Source organism: Fundulus heteroclitus, chromosome 3 (genome assembly GCF_011125445.2).
Source record: "Fundulus heteroclitus isolate FHET01 chromosome 3, MU-UCD_Fhet_4.1, whole genome shotgun sequence".
NCBI classification, from domain to species: Eukaryota; Metazoa; Chordata; class Actinopteri; order Cyprinodontiformes; family Fundulidae; genus Fundulus; species Fundulus heteroclitus.
In genome coordinates, this window is record NC_046363.1 from 4,204,495 (window position 1) to 4,225,515 (window position 21,021).

The window sequence follows — 21,021 nt, forward strand, 5'->3', positions numbered from 1 at the left end:
GAGTTTTTGCAAAAGTTTCCCCCCCTCTGGCCAGATGTTGAAATCACACCAGTGTTGTGCATGGGAGAAAAGGAAAAGCATCTGCTGCTGCGACTGCACAGCTCTTTAGTTCAGAGGTGTCATGTCATGAGATAAAACAGCTGTAAATATTGAAGTTAGGATGACGGAGACTCAACAAAGTAACCAGGTGAGCTGACTAATGAAGCCTGTAGCCGAAAATGTCCAAAGTGAAAGATTTGGACCACCAGCACAGTTGGCTGATGCAGATGGAAGATTTTAGTTTGTAATTAGGGCAAAATAATTACAGAAAAGTTAAAATCCTACAATTGAAAATGTTAAGTACAACATATTCATCTTTTTAATAAAAACACTTTTGACATTGTCTTTAATTTCATAGTAACATCTATCCAATGATATTTCATTATTCAAATGCAGACTTTGGTGCATTAAAATCTGCTTTAAATTAAATTAATAAAACTGGCTAATTACAGCAAGTGTTTTCAAAGAACACCCGACCCAAACGCTGTTCTTCAACTCAACTCAAACTTTATTTATAAAGCACATTTAAAACAACCGGGGTTGACCAAAGTGCTGTACAGAAATCACAGTTGCAGAGTATAAGATAAAAACTGAATGCTAAAATACATAGTATTTCTTATATTTCTATAATTCAGTTTATTTTTGTTAAAGAGCCAAATTAAATTATTCAAAATAATTTGCAAACTGGATGAATACAGCAAATGAGCAAAACCCTTTTTTGAAATTTTGGATCTACAATAATTTACACATTAATTTCCTACAAAAAAATCTTACTTATTTATTTAAAATGATCATATTTTGTAGACCAGGTAAAAAATTAACCAATTTTTTTTTATTTATTTTTTGGTTTAAAAAAATGTTGTTCATATTCTGTCCCTTGAGTTTCTTCGACTTAACAATTTTGTCCCATGTACCGAAACGTTTGGACACCCCTGCTATAGAGGCAACTGCAGTAAATGGAGAAAATCTCATTTCACATGTCAGGCATGTATGGGAAAGAAAAGAAAAGGCTTCTAACTTGGGCAAACCTCATTAAATAAAAAAAAAAAAAACACAAAATATTAACAATGAATAGCTAACAATGTAGAACATTTAAAATATAACAATAAAAAATAAACAATTGTTTGTTCACTTCAAACACACACACACTCACACACAGAATGCATGTAGCCAAGCTTGCTCTGACACCGCCTTGCTTCAAATAGCGCTGCGACTTAAAATTAAACTTAATGAATGTGTCACAGCGAGAAAGGAGCCTCTGGTTGTGAGGAGGAGGAGGAGAAAAAAGACTGACCACCGCTGAATATTACTTTCTGCAAAGTTAGACACTGTATGCGTAGTGATTGTTTTTATGCGCATACATGACACTTCATGGCAACGCACACTCATGCAGTGGTGATAGGTGGCCAGCTGGAGATCAGACTTGGGTTTTTAGACAGTGGGAAAGGAGTTTTATACCGGCTTTAAGTGGCTCAACCATTATTTAAAAACCAACGTTGACACGCGACTTTCAGTGAGTGAAAGTGAAAGTAACCCCCCCCCCGCACCGCTAGGCTGCCCCGCTCTCAGAGAGACACACATCACATCACAGCCACTTCCAGGTTCCTGGTTGGTTGTTCAGCTTTTTCAACTCCAGCAAATGCCACTTCGCGTCCATCGCAGGTGTCGTGTCGCTCTGGCTTCACCTTGATCGCGTCACAATCGCGTCTTTTGCGTCGCTAGAATTGCCTCTGTTACAGAAAAGCACTGCTGCATTATGGGTAAAAAGTGAAACATCATAAACTCCCACCTCTTGTGCCGTAATTGGTCCAGTAAGTTTTAGACCGGAGAGTCTAAGTCTGCCCAGACTGATCACTGTTTTAGTTCAGGATAATTTACTTTTAAACTTTTAAGTTTTACACCGAAGCAGTTAGACAAAACGGTGCGAGCCGGGAATCCACTCCAGCGGCAGCTCCAGCGCCTCCATTCTCCTTCCACCTCATGCAGTGCCAGTAACAAACCTAGAAAGCTCCATGATGCTGCTAATTAAAGGTTTAGGGTCACACAGCAGCGCACTGTTTAAATAAAAAAAACAATAATACCACCATCTCTGTTTTTGAGCAGTGTGAGCCGACAGCGTCATAACAAGAAGAACGGTAAGAAGAAAACAGCACAGCTATTGACATTGGTTTTATTTTTATGGAGCTGTGAATGCTAATGCTTAGAGAAGTCTGTGTGGATGTGTACTGGGAGCCAGGACAGTGACGTATACGACGGATAAATATCTTGTGAACATTACAGTCAGCTACCTAAAGCCATCGTTTAATACAAATTCAAACGATGAAGAGCTGAAACTCAATTCAAATCACTTGTAGAGAAGGAGAAGTTTGTAATAATCCTTAGATCTTTGATAATTAACGTCTGTGAGGTGTGTCTTATGGAGGAATAACTGCAGACACGCTGTAGCTGCTGTGGCAAGTTAGCTACATGCAAACTGAATATTATGAATGATTGACCGTTCTGGGCAGCAGCGATCGCTTTAATCTGTGTCCCAGAACATAAATGCTGTCAAATATTCTAACTTTGAGAGTGTTGCTCTCCATCTCTGTGGAGATTACGGCTTCCTTTGAACCATTTCCATGAAGATCGGCTGGTTTTTATGAATGCAAGTACAGAACTCATGCTTTGTCACTTCAAGTTAACAGAAAGTATGGACAGCAGTGGAGTGTATACTGGGAGATGACTGACACAAAACTTAACCAGGGAGAACATCCTCCCAGTACAAAGCTCCACATTTAGTTCAGGGTCCCTCCAAAAAGTACTACCTTCCTACCAGGGTAATGTTCTAGTGTTGCACGTCCCCCTGTCTGTGAAAACCAGATGGAGCCTTTTTTTTTTCTGATCTCAGTGTTGTTCTGCGGTGGTTCTATTGATTTGGTGCACTTCACATTCAGTGATACCAACATGTTTTTTTTTTATCCCCAGATCAGTGAGTCAGTTGAACTCTGGCTTCAGCTGTGAGTGTGACCCTTGATCTGAAAACCCACAGACCGCATGTTAGGATTTCCTGCATATTTGGGTGGACAAACGTTCAAACACAGGTTCTTCCATACCTTTTCATACCAGAACAAACTTAGCTTTATCCTCTTAAGTACTGCTTTTCATACTTTTTTTTTTCCTTTAGTATTTGGAGTTATTTATATTATCCGCAGACTGAACACATTGAAGGTTTTGCACTCAGGTTGCTGATATAAGCCTTACTCAATAAATCTGAGCTCAATAATTAACATGACTTGCTAGGTTTCTGTCTTCCATTAAAGGCTTTATGACTAAATCAGTGATGTGCACTCATGTGGTAAACATGCCTGCAGTTCTGATTGTTTTCTGTCCAATCAGACCACTCCACTGTATTTAAATGTAGTAGCATCTAAAAACGTCCTTTCTAATGAAGTTGTCTATAATGACATATACCTCTAAGTATTTGGACATTGTAAAGAAACGTGTTTTACCTTAGATAATGAATAACACGGCGTATGCTGTCACTTTTTCAACAAACAAACAAAAAGACGAGACGCTGCGCAAAGACTAACTTTGCTGCTTCCAGAGGAATTCAGGTAAGCAGATCAAGAGGCTGCTTATCACATGATTTTGTTGTGTCACTTGAAGGTGTCGGCGCCTCTGTAGGATTTGGCAGTTTGTTGATCGTTTAGCTGTGTGTTGACACAATGTGAAGGCGTAAAGAAATCAGCAATGGCCGTACGCCGGGCTCACACTGAGCGGTGTGGGTTACAGTCCTGATCCAGTTCGGGTTTGCCATAAAGCCCCACTCATGCTGCTGCTATGGAAACAGCGGCCAGCTGCGGCTCCCGATGCGAGAACAGAGGTTCCGTGGTCCTTTCTGCTGCTGTTCCTCATAAATGATAAAAAACAGCCACGGTTTTTGTTTTCTAGGGTAAAACTGGTTATCTGTGCGCATAAATATCCTATTTCACGCTCCAGTTTTTCCCCTCTGTTTCCTCGTGTTTCTGGTTTGCCGTTTTGTTTACACTTATCAAGTTAGCGTAAGTTGGTGGTGGGGTGATTTTATTCTGAAATTCAGCCAAACTCTCTCCTCTCGTCTGGCGTCCGACTTTTTCTGTTTGGCTCATGAAATTTGGGAGCTTGATCCGGAACCGCTGCTGGGTCTGGCAAAAATCAAAACCTTGCGAAAGTTTCTGCAGCGCCACGCGGCCTCGGTAACCTGCGTACAGAAAAGGAGTCATTGGCTTGGGGAGCATCTTTTTTCCTGTGTTGAATCATTTTTGGTACTGTTGAGCGCAGAATGCTGTCCAGGTGTCCTTTTCCCACAGTGGGCTACTTAAGGAAGGACCAGTGTTGTTCCTGCTCTGCTGCCTCTGTTGGCAGAAGGAACCATCTCTGCTTTCTCCAGACTGGGCTAGGCAGTGAAACCCTGGAAACCTGTGAGGAGGCGAAGGAGTGCCTGATTTGTTTTAAGTTCATGTTATTCTTTTAAGTTTCTTAGTGCGATCGAAGCTAACGCTGTTCTGTTGAGCTTCAGCTGTTGCAGTCACTGTCCATGTGCGACAACAGAACGGAAATCGGCTCCATCCTGCTGGAGAAGTGCCCTTCAGGTCAGTGTGAGGCCTGTTAAGAGCAAGCTGCTGAGTGATGATCTATGATGGAGTCACTATTGGTTAGCTGAAATCTGTCCTGATGAGATAAGCTTGTTGCTACTTAACCAGCCTTCCTAGTATCTGCTTCTAAGGGCCTTTATCTGGCTCCATCCCTGCATGGACAGGACGCCAAAAGCTTGTGGGGATTCTTCATCGTTGGAGGGAAAACTCCTTTTCCTCCTGATCTCACTGCCTCAGAGGAATTCCAACATGGCGTGCAGCTCTGTGAGGCTTTCCTCCGACTTAAAACTGCAATCAACTTCACTTTTAATTCTTTTAATGTGGACAAGATCTGTGCTTTTACCTCTGATTTACACATTTAATGAACTCCTTTGTGAAATTGTTTCACGTTATCTGAGTTTTTTTCTCTGTGATTGCCATTTCACCATGGAAAAACAAAAATAAGCTGACCCAGTTTTAATAAAGATCGCCATTCATGAGGTGCTTTGCATTGACCATTTATGGGTGAACCTAGGTGTGTGGAGGGCTGAACATGAAGAAAATGGCATGCTAGTGTGTGTGCGCATGGTTTTATAAATCAGACTATCACCATCCTGCCAGCTGATGAGGGTAGATGCATTACATTGCTAAATGCTGAGGAAAAATGATTAGTGGATTATCATCATGTTAAGTGACAGCCTTTAGCATCACCTGTACCCTGGAGAAGCCATAACCTGCCTATATGAATACCAAAAATACACAAGAAGAATTATCCACTGACACCCAAGTTTTCCTGTAGTGAAAACATGGTCTGGCATTCTGAAACACCTGACAGGCATATTGGCTCCACTGGTTGATAACACTGACCATCACATACAAAGAGGTTTGTTGACCTTGGACTTTCATTGAAGACAGAAGACACCCTTTTTTTTTGTATGATGTCACATCCTCTTTATTATATGTGCCACAGCAACGGCTGTAGAGACAGTAGCCATGTTTCCAGCAACATTTTTATCCACATTTGGAAATATTTTGAAAAAGATGTAAACAACAAAATTCGAAATAACTTTTTCAAAGTTTTTAAGGTCTTTTTTGATTTTACGAAAACTAGTTATAGCGTAAAACTGGAGATGGGAACACATTTGCCGAATAAGTTCAGGCGTAGCCAACATTTGTCTCACATGACATCTCAATCCTCCTGCATATTCCTATAACGTGCATAGAATCGCATTCTTTCTCAACGTGTTTGGACTGCAGGTAACATCGGCAGTAATAATTGACACGAAAGAAAAATGACAACTTGTCCGCTAGCAACATATTCCTGAAATATTTCTCCTTTGTTTTTGTTTTTTTTAGATGTGTGGGCCATGCTAGTTTGCAACCTCTACTTCCTGTTTCTTACAGCCATACGTCACGTCAACCTCTAACATTATTATGCTCTGCATAGCCTGATAAATAATAATAAAATATATTTATACAAAAGTTACCTACTGCAGCTTTAAAGGAGTTCCTCCCAGCCATGACGATGACATGTGTGAAAATGAAAAGCAGCAAAGTCTCTGCCTTTATAGCCACATTAATTCAGTGCATAAAACATTACATTCACCGGGGAAGAAATGAGGGAATACCATCCTTCCTTCTTTGATCATGGGTGAAGGAAGAAAGAGAGGTCCAGGTTGTAGATTACCAGAAACCGATCCACAGCGACCAGTACCTTATGCTTGACTGTCGCCATCCACTGGAACTGAAACTGGGTTGATTTAGACGTTGCAACACAGTGGAGATGATGTTGACAACCAAAGAGGAAAAGAAGGAGGAACCGAGACAGGCATTAAAATAATGTGGTGGGCTTTTATTAAAATACACGCAGCAGGCCTAAAACATGTCCAGTCAGCAAAAGTTAAAACGGATGGAAAAATTAGGTTTCATGTTGTTATTCATAATGTTGCTGGGCTCAGAACTTTAGAACATCACTTGTCTTGAAGATGATTCCTAGTAGCTGTAGAAATCACCACAGTGCTCCATAAATAGGGGAGGGAGTACCACCTTCAGCTGCTGGAACACCTTTCTCTGGCAAAAACTACAACTCCCGGTAGTCATGTGACCTCCTACATTGTGTGTTACATGCCAAACCAATACCAACTGTTTGCACTTCCAGCTGATGAGGCTGTTTGGATCAATGCTGAAATGTTTTGTACCCTTTAAAAAAAAAAAATAGTTTTTATGTCCAGAGCTTTAGAGATTAAACCTCTAATAGAAAAATACAAGCTTTGCGCTCATCATATTATTTTTTTAAAATTGTTAAATATTATTGGAAAATAAAATAGAACTGTAAATACTTAATAGTTTGGGTTCCAAGTTGTTTGATTAGCATTTACAAAAATACCTCTATTTCAAGATATTGTGGAGGTTTTTTAAAAAAAAAAAAAATTCTGTTTTCCCTCATTGCTTTATTTTCTAATCTTCACAAATTACTAGGGATGTAAATCACTAGCTTTAATCCCAATACAATGTTATATTGATTTGTTAAGATGACAATACGATGTTTGCCGATATAACAAAGTCTGTTACAGTTTTTGATCGATGTAATCAATATGATGCAATATCATCTGCCCTTCTAACACTTATTACCTCACAAAACAACCCTAGTAGGATTTGACCATTTTATTTCTAAGCAAGCTTTTAAATCTAAAAGAACATTCTTCTAATTTTAAAATATTGATATAATAGATCACCTGTTCAGGCTAGTCTCTTGCCTTGCCAATTTCAAAATGAAGGTGAATCTTAAAAATGACGATATCGATCGATGTTTTCATTGATGTGATTTGAATTGTTAATAATTTAATCGATATGTCGATGTGGATCGATGTATTGTTACACCCCTACAAATTACTAGATTCTTAGTCTGTTTAAAATATTAAATGTACTGATCTGTCAATCAAGGTCATGTATAAATGTGTGAGGCTGAGATTCATGTTTAGCGGCAAATATAGAGATTAGAGTGATATTTTAACTAACGATGGGAGCCTGAGAGGCCAATAGTGAAGCAATAAGCTCAGTGTCACAGGACGTTTTATTTGGAACGTCTGATTTGGAAAGCCGGTGTTTGTGTTCAAGTTTTCACAACTGAAAATATTCCCAATAAGCTGACTGTTGTATAGAGTAAAATAAAAAATTTAAAGAATTGCCTTCCTTCATTATGCTAACTGACAAAGAGCAGGAACAGTTGGGAGAGGGGAGGCTCCTCTACACCACATGTAGCCAAAAGTCAAGGTGGGACCTGGAGGACTTTAGTACCGGTGTTAGCTTTGTGTCTCAAGTGACTCCTGGACCAGTTGGTTCGGGGATTTAATGCAAAAATGCCTGTCAGTGTGCCCCAGGGCAACTGTGGCTACTATAGCTCCGCACCGACAGGGTGTGAATGTGTGTGTGAGTGGGTGAATGACTGACTGCAGTGTAAAGCGCTTTGGGGTCGTCGGAATACTTAAAGCGCTGTACAAGCCATTTACCAAAAACAGAACCATACCGCAGATATCACACGCACCTCTGATGTGTTTCTCGCCCTTAGAAAGAGAGATGTCCAGCACACACACGTACAACGCTCTACCTGGACTGCCCCATGTCCAGTCCTCAGGCGCTACCATCCTGCAGCTTTTAGCTGCATCCAGTCTCTAACACACCTGAATCAGAACACCCGCCTGTTCCCAGGCCTCTAGATAGCTCAATGACTAAATGCTGATCAGAACATTTATCCGTTTGATTGAGGTGTGTTGGACCAGAGATACATCCAAATGTTGCCTCTAATAGCTCTCCAGAGTCGCACTTCTGCTCTGTGCTCTGTTCCAAGCACACTTCACGACGCCTTTGGTTCTGCGATGCCAGCTTGAGTTTTGAAAGGTCCCATGGACAGGATATGTCTGGGATGGTTTATGATTTAGGAGCAACCAGAAGCAGCTCAGACGGGTTCTGGTCATTTGCAAGTTTCTGACAGACCGGTTTTGTAAGGAGGCTATGCAAAACTCACCAACCCGACGCTCTGAGACCTTATTATGAGAAATTTACAGCACAGGAATGCTACGACGGAAAACATCAGTGTTTTTTGGAATGTGCTTTTCCGTTAACCCAGACGTGTATTTTGGTCTCAAAGTGCTGCTTGTGTACAATGCTAATATTTACTGAGGGGAGACAAGAAGCCTGACGTAGGTAGACAGCTGAGCCACGGTCAATTAGATAAGCCTTTTCCATGCAGCCGAGAGCATTGTCACCTAACCCCCACGTAATTTGTTGAATTCCACTTCCTCCTTCACACCGCCCCCTGGAGTGCAGGTGCCAGTGATGTGAATTATACATTAATGATCCTCTGCTCTAATACCAACTGTCTGCTGTACAACTCTGCTTTGTTGCCTCACAATCTTCAGTTCAGATGTAAACCCACCATAAAACCCACCTCAGCAGAAGAGTAAAAATTCTAAACTCCTGCTTTGAAATAATTCACAATATGACAAGATCTGCAGGCTTAATGAGTTAATTTAGGTATTTAGAAATTATGTTCTGTGCAGAAATAATCAGCGGTACCATTTTACAATAAGGCTCCCCTTAAATGGCTAGTAAATAATTTATAGATATGTTATTAATCAATCTGTAACATTTTATAACTCATTCATAAGTGTTTATTACGCATTAATTAAGGGAGAGCAAGAGACAAAATTGACCTGTTTCTTGCCAAATAGTGAGAGTAATCTGTTCCACTATAGAGTTACTTATATTAAACAAACAGTTATTAGCTTGTAAGCACAAACCGGTCAGTTTTGTCTCTTGCTTGCCCTCAAAAAATGCATAATAAACACTTATGAATGTGTTATAAGTGTTTGCAGATTAGTTGATAACACATATATAAACTATTGGCAATCTATAAGAGGAGCCTTATTGTAGTGTTACCATATCAGCTTATGAGGAAGAGTAACTCAGAATCAACTAAGATCACATAAAAGCTCAGACATTGTTCAACTGAACAAACCACAACACCAAACCTAACTCTGAATTGCATAATAATAGACATTCTCTAACATAGATTTATGTTCCACTGAAATTAACATTTTGCCCTTGGATTTATGTTAAACTGCTGAGATGCGCTAAAACATGCAGTGTACCTTTGACTAGCTGATGGCTTCCATCACTCTTGGGATTTATTGACATCTCCAACAAGTTCACAGTGACTGGACTCCTTTCTACCACCGGTGTGGGAACTATTACAGATAACTGCACAGAACCTTGTTTAAAAGGAAAAAAAAGAGAACTCCATCAATTTAGTTGTTTTAGTCAATGTTGTAAAATGCAAACAATAATAATTTGAAAGGTGTAATTTTTTCTAATAAAAGCAGTTTTGTTGAAAAGTCGTTAGACTCGTTTGATTTTGACATTAACGCTCTTTAACTAGACTGATGGTTTCCTAAATCCTTTAGCGACACGAGGTGTAGTCAGCTCTGGCTTTTCCAAACTGCAGGCACACGTGGCCGACTGCAGAGAAACGAGGTGATTTACTCGGCCTGGAATGATGACCTGCTCCTGCTACCCCTCACCCTGAGATTCTGCCTACCCTTGTGGAAAACTCCAGTTAATACAGGAGGGATTGGGAGTCGTTGAGCTCCCGCTGAGGCTGATGGGTGTTTATGCCTGTGTGTGGCTCCCTGACGTATAAAATGAAGGCCTGCCGTGCCGTATGGATGATCAGTTCACTGATCAATACCATAGTAATTCATAAATCCTGCTTAATAGCATGAAGTGCAGGATGTGCTGATTCAGGAGCTGCAGCAGGCTGAGTAAAGGACTGTGGGTAATAAAGACACAGCCCTGGGATGCTCTCCAAGCAGCAGATTAAATGGGGAGAAGTCAGAAGCAGGTGAAAGTCTTTGTAACTGTGAAGTTTGAAAACGCTGATAGGGGGAAAACTGCACTTTTTATTCAGCTTAGAGTTTTTCATGTTCAGTCATCATGCTTCCTAAATATGAAATAAAAATGTCCCAGTTAGATCACTGTAAACCCCATAGGCCTAATTACTTCATTCATGTATCCCATAAAAGCTGCCTCATAGCTAGATCATGTCCATAGCATAATCTCCAGTCTCCGCTGCAGGCGTCTGCAGCCGAGCCGTAAGGTGGTCCCACCGGGGGCTCGGGTCACCACAGGCTCCAGCGCAGACTGAAGGTCCTCAGAATCTGATGCCATGACTGATGTCTCAGGAAAAACTCTCCCTCCAGGTCTGGGCCAGTCTCTTCCTCAGAATGAAGGTCAGGCACATTTATTTGTATTAGCACAGTTCAGTATGAGGACAACACAAAGTGCTTTACATGATTAAAACAGGAAAATAAAAACAATAAAAAGTTAGAACAAAATGTAGAAAAGTTTAAACAAAATAAAACATGGGGAAATGGAAACTAAAAGCAAATATTAAAAACAGTTGGACTACAGGCTTTCAGCACCTTTACAGTTTTCTTTGTTCCAGATCAGTGGATCATAGGAACTAAATGCTGCTTCTCCTTGTTTAGTTCTGGTTCTGGTTCTGCAGAGCAGGCTGGAGCCAGAAGACCTGAGTGGTCTGGAGGGTTGATACACTGATAACAAGTCTGTGACGTGTTTAGGTGCTAAGCCATTCAGTAGGTTGTGGGTTCAGTGTGTGGCTCTGAATGTGTGCAGGTTGGTGACTGTGGTTGGGTGAACGTGCCTCTGGTGTAAAGCGCTTTGCGTGGTCAGTGGGACTAGAAAAGTCATAAAGTCAGTCCATTTACCATCATGGTAAAGATGGAACTGAGTCGGAAACTCTTGGTTTAATGTTCTCTCCACATTCCAACTCTCGTCCACCATAGTTTCAGACACCCAGGACACACAAAACAGTTTTTTTATGAATGGAAAACTACTTTTCTTTTTATTAAACACGATATCAGAATCAGAATCAAGTTTATTGCCAAGTAGGTTTGCACTTACAAGGAATTTGACTTGGTGTTGAGAGCTATATACACAGTAGACTGTGCATTAATGTAACGCTGAAGCTTGTAAGTCCTGAACGGGGGAGAGAGACAGTGTCCAGATTCACGGCAGCTCTGGGCCTTGTTGAAAAGGCTGGTAGTGGATGGGGAAAAAAACTGTTCTTGTGGCGTGAGGTTGTGGTCCTGATGGACTGCAGCCTCCTGCCAGAGGGAAGTGACTTAAATAGTCTGTGACTGGTGTGCGAGGGATCAGCCACAATCTTCCTGCACGCCTCAGAGTCCTGCAGGCGTACAGGTCCTGGAGAGATGGAAGATTGCAGCCAATCACCTTCTCTGCAGACCTGATGACACGATATTACAGCTAATAGTTAAAAAAGGGGAAAGTAGGATTGGTTTGCCAGCAGAACTATTCCAAGTATTGTGCAGTTTAGGACAGATCATTTTATTAGCATATTGTAGATATAATGGGAAAATGTAGAAAAAAAAACGTTTCCTGTGTCACTTGATCATTTCTTTGGTTGTTTGGATTTTATCTTTGCGTGACTTTGACTGTCTTGATGCAAAAGTCTGGCCTTTCTAACCCTTTCATACATCTTTTAAATTGAATAGAGCAAACTGTGTCTGTTCTGTATTTTGTGCCATTGAATCTTTTGAAATACATGTTTTGAATCCACAACTTTTAAAATGTTATTTATGCTTATTGTTAAGTTTTTTTCTATGTCCTTGAAATCAAAAGCCCTTCAAAGTGGCATGTCTTTGTTGGTTTTTCACTAGGCGAAGATATTTTTAAGTACGATAAATCTACCATATACTGTTATGAGATGGAAAAATTACCCCTTTTATCACTTTTAACAACATTGTATAAAACATAAAATGTTTAAATACTTTAAGGGCTGAAAAGCTCACACAAGTCATGAATTTAGCCTATGAAGGGTAAAGACTGAAATTTATAAGGCGGTCTTGAAACACATATTGACCATATCAGTATCAGTTTAATGAATTGCAACCGTCAGTCATGTGTATTCCTGCCTGTGTGTGAGTTTGTGAAGGACAAATGCACTGGCTCCAACAGCAGGTATGACCTCTGATGGACACGCATGAGGAAGCTCCGCAGCTCTCTTTCCTGGGAGACTATCCCATTCAGCTTAGTGGATGAGTCATGGCAGCCTGGCAGAGGACGCTTCAGCTCTCACTGCTCAGAAAGCCTGGAGAAGTGATGCGGGGCTACAGTTCAACCTCGGCTAACTGTCAAATAAACACATCTACAGTGTTCAGGACATCCCTGATTGTTAGCAGATGGCTGGCAAATCTTGTTAGATGGTGCTGTGCATGTCTGCGCTTGATGTGATTTACCTAGATAGGTCAGACAAGCTGCGGAGAGCCTGCTTTTGGCAGCGCTAATCTATTCAGTCCATCAGTATCTCAGCGGGTCGGCAGATTTTCTGGAAGCCCTGTACACAATGCACACAGAGTCTGATGGTGTGTGGCACCCTGTGACACTCAGAAGTTAAATCTGCTATACCGGACATGTTAATGTCTGCGGAGCTCGACAAATCTCATGTCCAGTTCAGATTTACAGTGTAATTCGGACGCAGAGAGAAACCCAGAGTTGGTTTTAACCAGATTGGAACAGGAGATTTGAACATGCTGGTTGCTTCAGCAGGATCTCCCAGAACCTTTCCTTACTGCATCCATGCAAACACTGCGGTCGCTCCTGTGCAAGCAGACACTAAATGTTATGCACAACATGTAAACAGTGCAGTGGTTTTGGCACCAGCGTTAAATCAGTGTCACTCAGTGCCATTATTTTAACCTTATTTAAAGTGAATCATTTTAAAGCTGCTTTCGTACGGTCTATTAGCCTACCGGGCGTGTTAACATGTTCAAAGCCCTGTCATATGGGTCTAAACGTGAGGAACTTCTGTGGATATTGAGCAACCTCTGTACTTTCCATTCCTTTGAAGTATGTGTGTCACTTTTGATGCACACCTGTTCTGTATATGCCTTTATATCGGGATCATTGGTGAGGAATTGACTGTTCATCTGGGACCAGATGGGATACATTCTCCTTCTGAAAATTCCATAATTCATCCAACAACTATCTGGGAAAGACATTAAAATGCTTCAAAACATTTAAAGCTGATCCTGACAGTTTGGATCCGTTTTGTCTAAAGCTTCCTATTGACTCAGTTGCTGAGCCGATAACTCATATTTGTAATTTATGCCTCAGCACAAATAAAGTTCCTAAGTTCTGGAAGACTGCTTTTGTTCTTCCATTGTTAAAAGGAGGCAAACCCTCATTGGTGAATAATCACAGACCTATCTCAAAATTGTGCGTCTTGGCTAAAAGCTTTGAAAAACTGGTCTGCGATCAACTGAAGGAATTTTTAGAAATAAACATTTTAAATTGTCTTCAGTCAGGTTTTAGAAAGCAGCATAGCACTGCTACTGCTGCCTTAAAGGTTTAAAATGACTTGATCAAGGCATTAGATTCAAAAAGTTTCTGTGCTGCTTTTTTAATTGATCTGTCCAAGATATTTGACACTGTGAATCAGATTCTCTTGTTAGATGTTTTCAAAAATGTTTTTTCCTAACTAGCCGTTTCTTGGTTCACACATTATTTGGCATGTAGGACAGAGTGTCCAGTTAGTTCCAGCTTCCTTGAATTCACAAATAATGTGTACCTCAGGGCTCAGTCTTTGGGTACGATTCTGTTTACAGTTTACATTATTGATTTGTGTGCAAACTTATCCAATGTATGTTATCATTTCTATGCAGATGATTCCATCATTTATTGCTGTTCTCACTCAATTGCACAAGCATTAGAATTTTTGCACTCAGCCTCAGATTCAGTGCAGATTTGCCTGGAGATATTGAAATTGGTGTTAAATGCAGAAAAATCCAATATAATTTATTTTTTTCAAATTAATTTGTTCCTTCAGAAAACACAAGGTAAAACACTCGAACTAGTTAATAATTTACAAGTACCTGGGAATAACTATTGATGCAGAGCTTTCTTTCAGAGTTCATATTAAAAATGTATATCTAGACGAATGGTGAAGCTAGGGTTCTGTCACTGCAACAAGTCATGTTTTTCCCTTAGAGCTCGGAAGATTCTGATACCTGCTACTTTTTACCTGTAACCGATTATTGCGGTGTTGTGTATTTGTGTGCCTCAACCAGTTGCTTGCAGTCCTTGACTCCTCTGTACCATTTTCCTCTAAGGTTCATCACTGCTTGCATGTGCCTTACCCACCACTGTGAACTTTGCCAACGCTAGCGTGCCTTCTCTGAGTGTAAGGCGATATACACGTTGGGTGACCCCGGTTCACAAGACTCTTTCTGATTAGGTTCCAACTTATTAATGTGGTTTTCTCCTGAGAACTGAAAGCTGTCACTCCTTACGCCAGTGACGATGGTTCTTGAGTGGGAGATCATGCCTCCCCAGCCTGACCTGCTGCTGTCGGTCAGTCAGGAGGCTGGTGATCCACTGACAGGTGTAGAGTTGCACTGTGAGCCGGGTGAGTGATTGGCTCGATGGTGTTGAAGGCTGAGCTGGATCATGGTGTATGATGAGGTGGCGCAGGATAAAGTGTTGCCCCAAGTTCACTTCGTCATCTGCTGACATAGTTGGCCAGTAAACAAACTCCGTCAGATGCTTCGGCACCAGACGCTGAAAGGATGGCACGGCCACAGACCTCAGGGCTACAGCTCCATAAAAATGTAACCCTGTGGCGGCTCGTTTCTTGGGGACTGACACAGCTTCCTCAGATGTGAAGAAGACCATGGTTTACTGTTGAAAACCATGGTCAGTCCCTTCAACTGATGCATAGTGTCAGTACATGTATTCAGGTTGGTGGATAAACATTCCAAGCCTGTAACATCTGATTGACTCAACAGTCCCCACCACAGGCTGGGAAGTTTTTAGGTTTTGCCTGTAAGTTGGGATGAGATGAAACGGAAAGTGAGTTAGGTCAATGAGTCCGAGGCTCAATAAGCAAAAGGGTTACCGCTAACATCAACAGTTATCAGTAAAGATCTGTCTGGAGATTGTTATTCACCATTACCTGAAGTCACGTGGCAAAGTTAGGCGTGAAAACTAAAGCAAATGTAGAAATACTTAATTAAAATACACTGGAAGACCTGTCATATTTTGCTGTTTACTTCTTATTCTGGTTTTTAGGTATTTTATTACTCCAAACCCCACATCTTATTCATTATTGCTCTGTTTTCTTCACTTTGTCAGGCTTCAAGTGCCCAGTGTGCTCCAAGTATGTTTCCTCTGATGAGATGGATCTTCACCTGGTTTTATGTCTAACCAAACCACGAGTCACGTATAATGGTAAGAAACAGACTTCCTTTTTAACTTCAGTTTGGAAAACTCCTTCAACTGTATTTGACTATTATTAGATCAGCAGTTCTACACACCGACAAAAAACAAAGAAAAAAAAACATACTGTATGTATATATATATATATATATATATATATATATATATATATATATATATATATATATATATATATATATATATATATATATATATATATATAAAGCTTTATTAACTCAAATATTAAATGTTTTTAAACATAAATATCATTTTGAAAAATTGCTCCTGCTTATAATTTAATAATCAGACCCCTGCTAGTAGCAGCTGGGAGACCGACCTGCTAAAGTAACTTCCCTCTGCATGCACTGAGGATAAAGCAGCTTTGAAACTTCATGCAGGTAGAAAGTCCAAGGATCAGCTACATGTAAGACTTGGTGCCCTTTGATGATTGAAATGTCTTTGCCCTACTACCTCCTCACGTCTACTTTGACTCATCAGAGACCATGTGTTAGAAATTAAGATGAACAAAAAATGCAGAACTTTTTTAAAATGTTATTTTTAACTAATTTTATCACAGTACTGCACTAATAAAGTGCTAATCATTAAAACTGTTGAGCACTTCATCCTGGCAACACGGGTATAGTTTTCAAGTTGAAGGAAAAGGAGGAAAATGGAAATTGGTGAAGAGCACAGAACTGCAGTGTATAGCATGTGCTTCATAGACCAACACCACACGTTCTGTGTTTTGGCAGACTGTCTACACATTTTAATTCTTCACAGTCTAATATCATGACATTACCCACCCCTAATTCAATGAATAAAAATACTTTTTCTTGCACCATTTTACTCACTTTGCCTTTTAGTATGCATTTATGTCACCTGGCCACTGCTGAATAAATCTAGTCAAAAGATGTTTCAATGAGAGATTAGCAAGAGTCCTAAATTAAGTGTAAAGTTAAAAAAAAAAGTATCACAGTTTGCATATCATATACACCATATTACAAAACATATCAGATCATCTGCTCTCGTATAGACATGAACTTCAGTGACATCCCGTTCTTATTCCATGGAGTTTAATAGGGTGTCTGCTCCCTCTTTACAGCCACAACTGGGCTTCACAGGGTTTAGGAGTGTGTTTATGGGAAGCTGGGACTATTCCTCCATGACATCATGTGTGAGGTCAGACATTGATGTTGGACAGGAAGGTCTGGCTCATTGTCTTCATTCTAGTTCATCCCACAGATGTTCTGTTAGGATGAGATAATTCAGGGTCTTCTACACCAACGGCCTTCTCCATGTCTTCATGAATGTTGCTTTGTGTGCTGGTGAGCAGTGATGGGGATACAGGGAGGAGAAATTCAGCTTATAAAGTGTGTTTGCATGCTGCATAGAGAGTTCCTTTCAGTGGCATTAGGCCGAACCTAACTCCTGAAAACAACCCAGCACCGTAATGGTCCCTCCACCAAACTTTACGTCTGACACTGTACAGTGAGAAGTTCTACCAAAGCCAGACTCATCTCCTGGTTTGTCAGTCAGAAGCTCATCGCTCCAGAGAACGTTTCTCCACCGCTCTAGAGTCCAGTGGCCTCCTGCTGTCCATCACTGCATCTGATGCTTGGCTTTGTCCCTGGTGATGTAAGGCTTGGATGCAGATGCTCAGCCATAGAAACCCATTCCATGAAGCTCTCCATAAACTCTTCTTGAGTCTGTAGATGTTGACTCAGCAGAAAGTTGGTGACCTCTGCTCATCCTGTGATTCAGCATCTGTTCATAATCAGGATTTTAGGTGGCCGACCACTTCATGACAGAGTTGTTCTGGTTTCCAGTCAAATCCATTTAGTTATAATCCCTCTAACAGTTGATTGGAATATTTCATACAATGATGATGATGATATTATTAAATCAGATTCTGATTTAATAGTGAGAACATTTCACAACTGGACTCAAATTTCATTTTGCTTGCCAAACTTTTGGCGAGAAGTGTATTAGTGTATACAGTCCCCTACGTCAGTTCACCTTCAAGCTGCCACCAGCATTATATCAGTGGATACTGGTGTAGTTTATACCAGTAGTCGTTTCACTGAAACAAGAGCAAAAAAAACAGTTAATAGGGACAGATGAACATAATGTATCAGCTAATAAGATGCTTCCCCTACCAAAAGGTTGTAATGTTCCAAAAGTGACCAAGTCTGTGAGAAATTGAAGCGCTCCCAGCTCTCTGCTTATGTAACAACAAGCTCCTTTTCCAGTCTGCTTCCCTGTGAAATCTTGTGTAATCTGCCTGTAATGTTTCCCAAAGTAGAGCCTAATGCTGCGGTTGCCTGAGGGCAGCTTCTCCTCGCGTCTCTCACCGTTTGGTAGAAGTGTTTAAGAAGTGCAGCACCGTTGTTAATGTGCCCTGCAGGCTATTCTCATTACTGTTTTTCTCCCAGGCCTTTGGTTTGCTCCTTCGCCGTTAGTTCAACACAAATTTGTAAATGTTGAACACCAACTTCCTGCTCTGATGAGTTGCAGTTTGAATAAGTGGGAGAGGCTTTTCTGCCTATAGAGGAAATACCACTGGAGAGAAGTTATGTAGAAATAAATAGTCTTGGAGGTGTTGAAATGAGACTTAATGCAGCGGTGATGGTGGCAGAGACTGGTGATAGTTAAGCTCAGACATTTCCACTGTACTTCTCTTTGAGCTCTCAGGGCCAAGTTGAATTCCTGTTTGAAAAAAACGGGCTTCCTGTTCAGCTGACACAGATTCCTCCCTGTCTTCCTGTCACTCAGTCATATGATCAACGCGGTGTTGTTCGCTTGCTTCTGCATGAAGGACAAGGAAGGAGATAATATGGCATACGTTGAGCCTCAGTAGAAGAAGGGGCAGCCATCTATGTTGTAGGAGAGGAAACAGCCTGGAGGTGGCCGACACCGAGCTGTTCTCTGTCAGCAGGTCTTAACCTGTGCTGGTCATACAGCCGCTTCTTAACTGGCTCTGTGAAACAACCGCTTCGCTTGTCTAAAAGTCGAAAACCAAATCAGATGGAGCCTCATTACAACCGTCTCATTCAGCCATCGTTTGAGCCTCCCTGTTTTATTGTGTGTTTGTGGAGGAACACAGTGGATGGAGATACTTTAAGCAAACATTTATCCCCGTCTCCCTGCAGATGGAGGCTCTCACACCCACAGCTTGGTTTATTAACACTGTTTTAAACAACCGGTGCTTGTGAGCGCTTCACGTCCTGGTCAGCTGATCTCTGATCTGCACCAACTGTTTCAAAAGGTGGACTTAAACCCCGTTTCTGGAGCAAGAGTTCTTAACACCACCTGGAAATACTAACGGACCCACAGTATTAAACTGGGTTGGAAATAATGTTTATGGATTCAGGGGAAATAATCAGCTGTAAGCGGCGCGCTGACCTACATAAACTCTGACTGACAGTCAGCTTCTCTTAATCTGATGCGGAGAAGATATCTTATTCTAATTGAAGCGCTGTGGTTTTGCTGTGTCTGTAGTTGACTGACCCAAACCAAAACTGTAGAGTTTAAAACAAGGCACCCACAACATTTTGCTTGGCTGCTGATCTCCATGAGCCTGCCCCTTGTTCCTGACTAGATGGTTCTATGCTTTGGTTCAACTGGTGCTGGGTCAGTGCTGTTTTTTTAAGGGCCAGAGTCAGAATATGACTCGGAGGGAACAATAAAGAACTAGTGCCTTGCCTTGTAGGCTCTAGTACCAGTCCAGCACTGGAACCGCTTCAGGGGGAAACGTCCCACCATCTGCTGGAGGCTCAGCTATTTCACCACTGAAACATCCCAACAGTGATTGGACAAAATGAAAGGAAGAATCCAGATTTCTTGTAATTGAATTGAATTGCTTTATTTGTCCCCCGTGGGGGAAATTTCGTTTCAGTACAGCCCATCAAGAGAAAGACAGACATGGGGAGATGGGAGACTGTAGCCGCGCCCTTGCCAGGCGCCGCCTTCTTGCAGAGTAGAGAAAGGAATACATTAGGATGGTTGAGGGGGTAAAAGGTGCATTACTCACACTGTCTCTCTGACACTATGAGAAATGCAAGAAACCCTCAGCACAAAAAAAAGCAAACATGTAGATAACATCATAAGCAGTGGGAGGGTTTTCAGGTGGGTGGGTGGTGCTTCAAAGTCCAGTCTGCCAAGTGAGCAGCGCATACACACCCATCCACCCTAGGTTCCTGTCCCAGGCGGTAAAAAATAAAACGGGCACAGCAAATGCAGTGAGGCACAGTTGTTTTTTATTTATCACCCTGTTCGTGTATGTGTGGACATGCGTGCATCGGTATGGGTCCATGACTGTCCAGTAACCCCCCATAGTCTTAACAGCCACAGTCTTAGGTGGTGTGTTGTCAGCTGTTTAGTAGGGCACTGTTTGAGTTCACAGGTATCATGAGCAGGTCCGGGCGGGGCTCCAGCGTCTTGTTTGCATAACATCCAGGAGAGTTTGAGTTAAGCCAGCCTCCATGGCCAGCATCGGGCGCCGGATTCAATAACCCGGAGATTGTTTTTGTGTCAGGCTGACTGTGACATTTGTGTCAGCCTTCAAGTCTCTACTGGTCCGTCTTCATGGCAAGTCCCTAGCAGCCGAATTTGATGGTCTTTCAGCAGTAAATCCAGCTGGCTTCACTGAGGTCTTTCTCATTCCAGCATTCAGTGCCATCTCGGACTTGGGACCTTTCAAGCATTTTGTGCGTTCCAAAGTAACCAGCCTTGGTGTCAGCATAGATAGCGATTTTAACGAAGTTGAACGAACAAATAAATAGTGTTTTAAAATCGTGTTTTTTATCATCTCCGTCTTTTATCTAAGGTAAAACCGTTTTTATCTTTTAACCTCTATGAGCAGGTTTTACTCTCTTTTATTTCTAGCCGTCTGGACTACTACAATGCACTTTATTCAGGCATTAGCCAACGAGCTCTCTCCTGTCTGCAGTTAGTCCAAAATACGGCAGCTCGTCTTTTAACGGGGACCAGAAAACATCAACATACTACACTCTTGCATCTTTGCACTGGCTTAATCTGAACTAAAATCAGTTCTGCAAAGCGGAGTGGGCCAAACTTC

At 41.3% G+C, this 21,021-nt stretch overlaps 1 protein-coding gene across 1 annotated transcript in view; it reads left to right on the forward strand.

The window, feature by feature from the left end:
• Positions 1 to 21,021, forward strand: part of znrf2b (zinc and ring finger 2b) — a 36,658-nt gene that overhangs the window by 1,618 nt on the left and 14,019 nt on the right. The window contains exon 2 of the mRNA XM_012881880.3: positions 15,861 to 15,956. Within this exon, the coding sequence (XP_012737334.2) occupies positions 15,861 to 15,956 (96 nt within the window). The remainder of the gene's footprint in view (positions 1 to 15,860; positions 15,957 to 21,021) is intronic.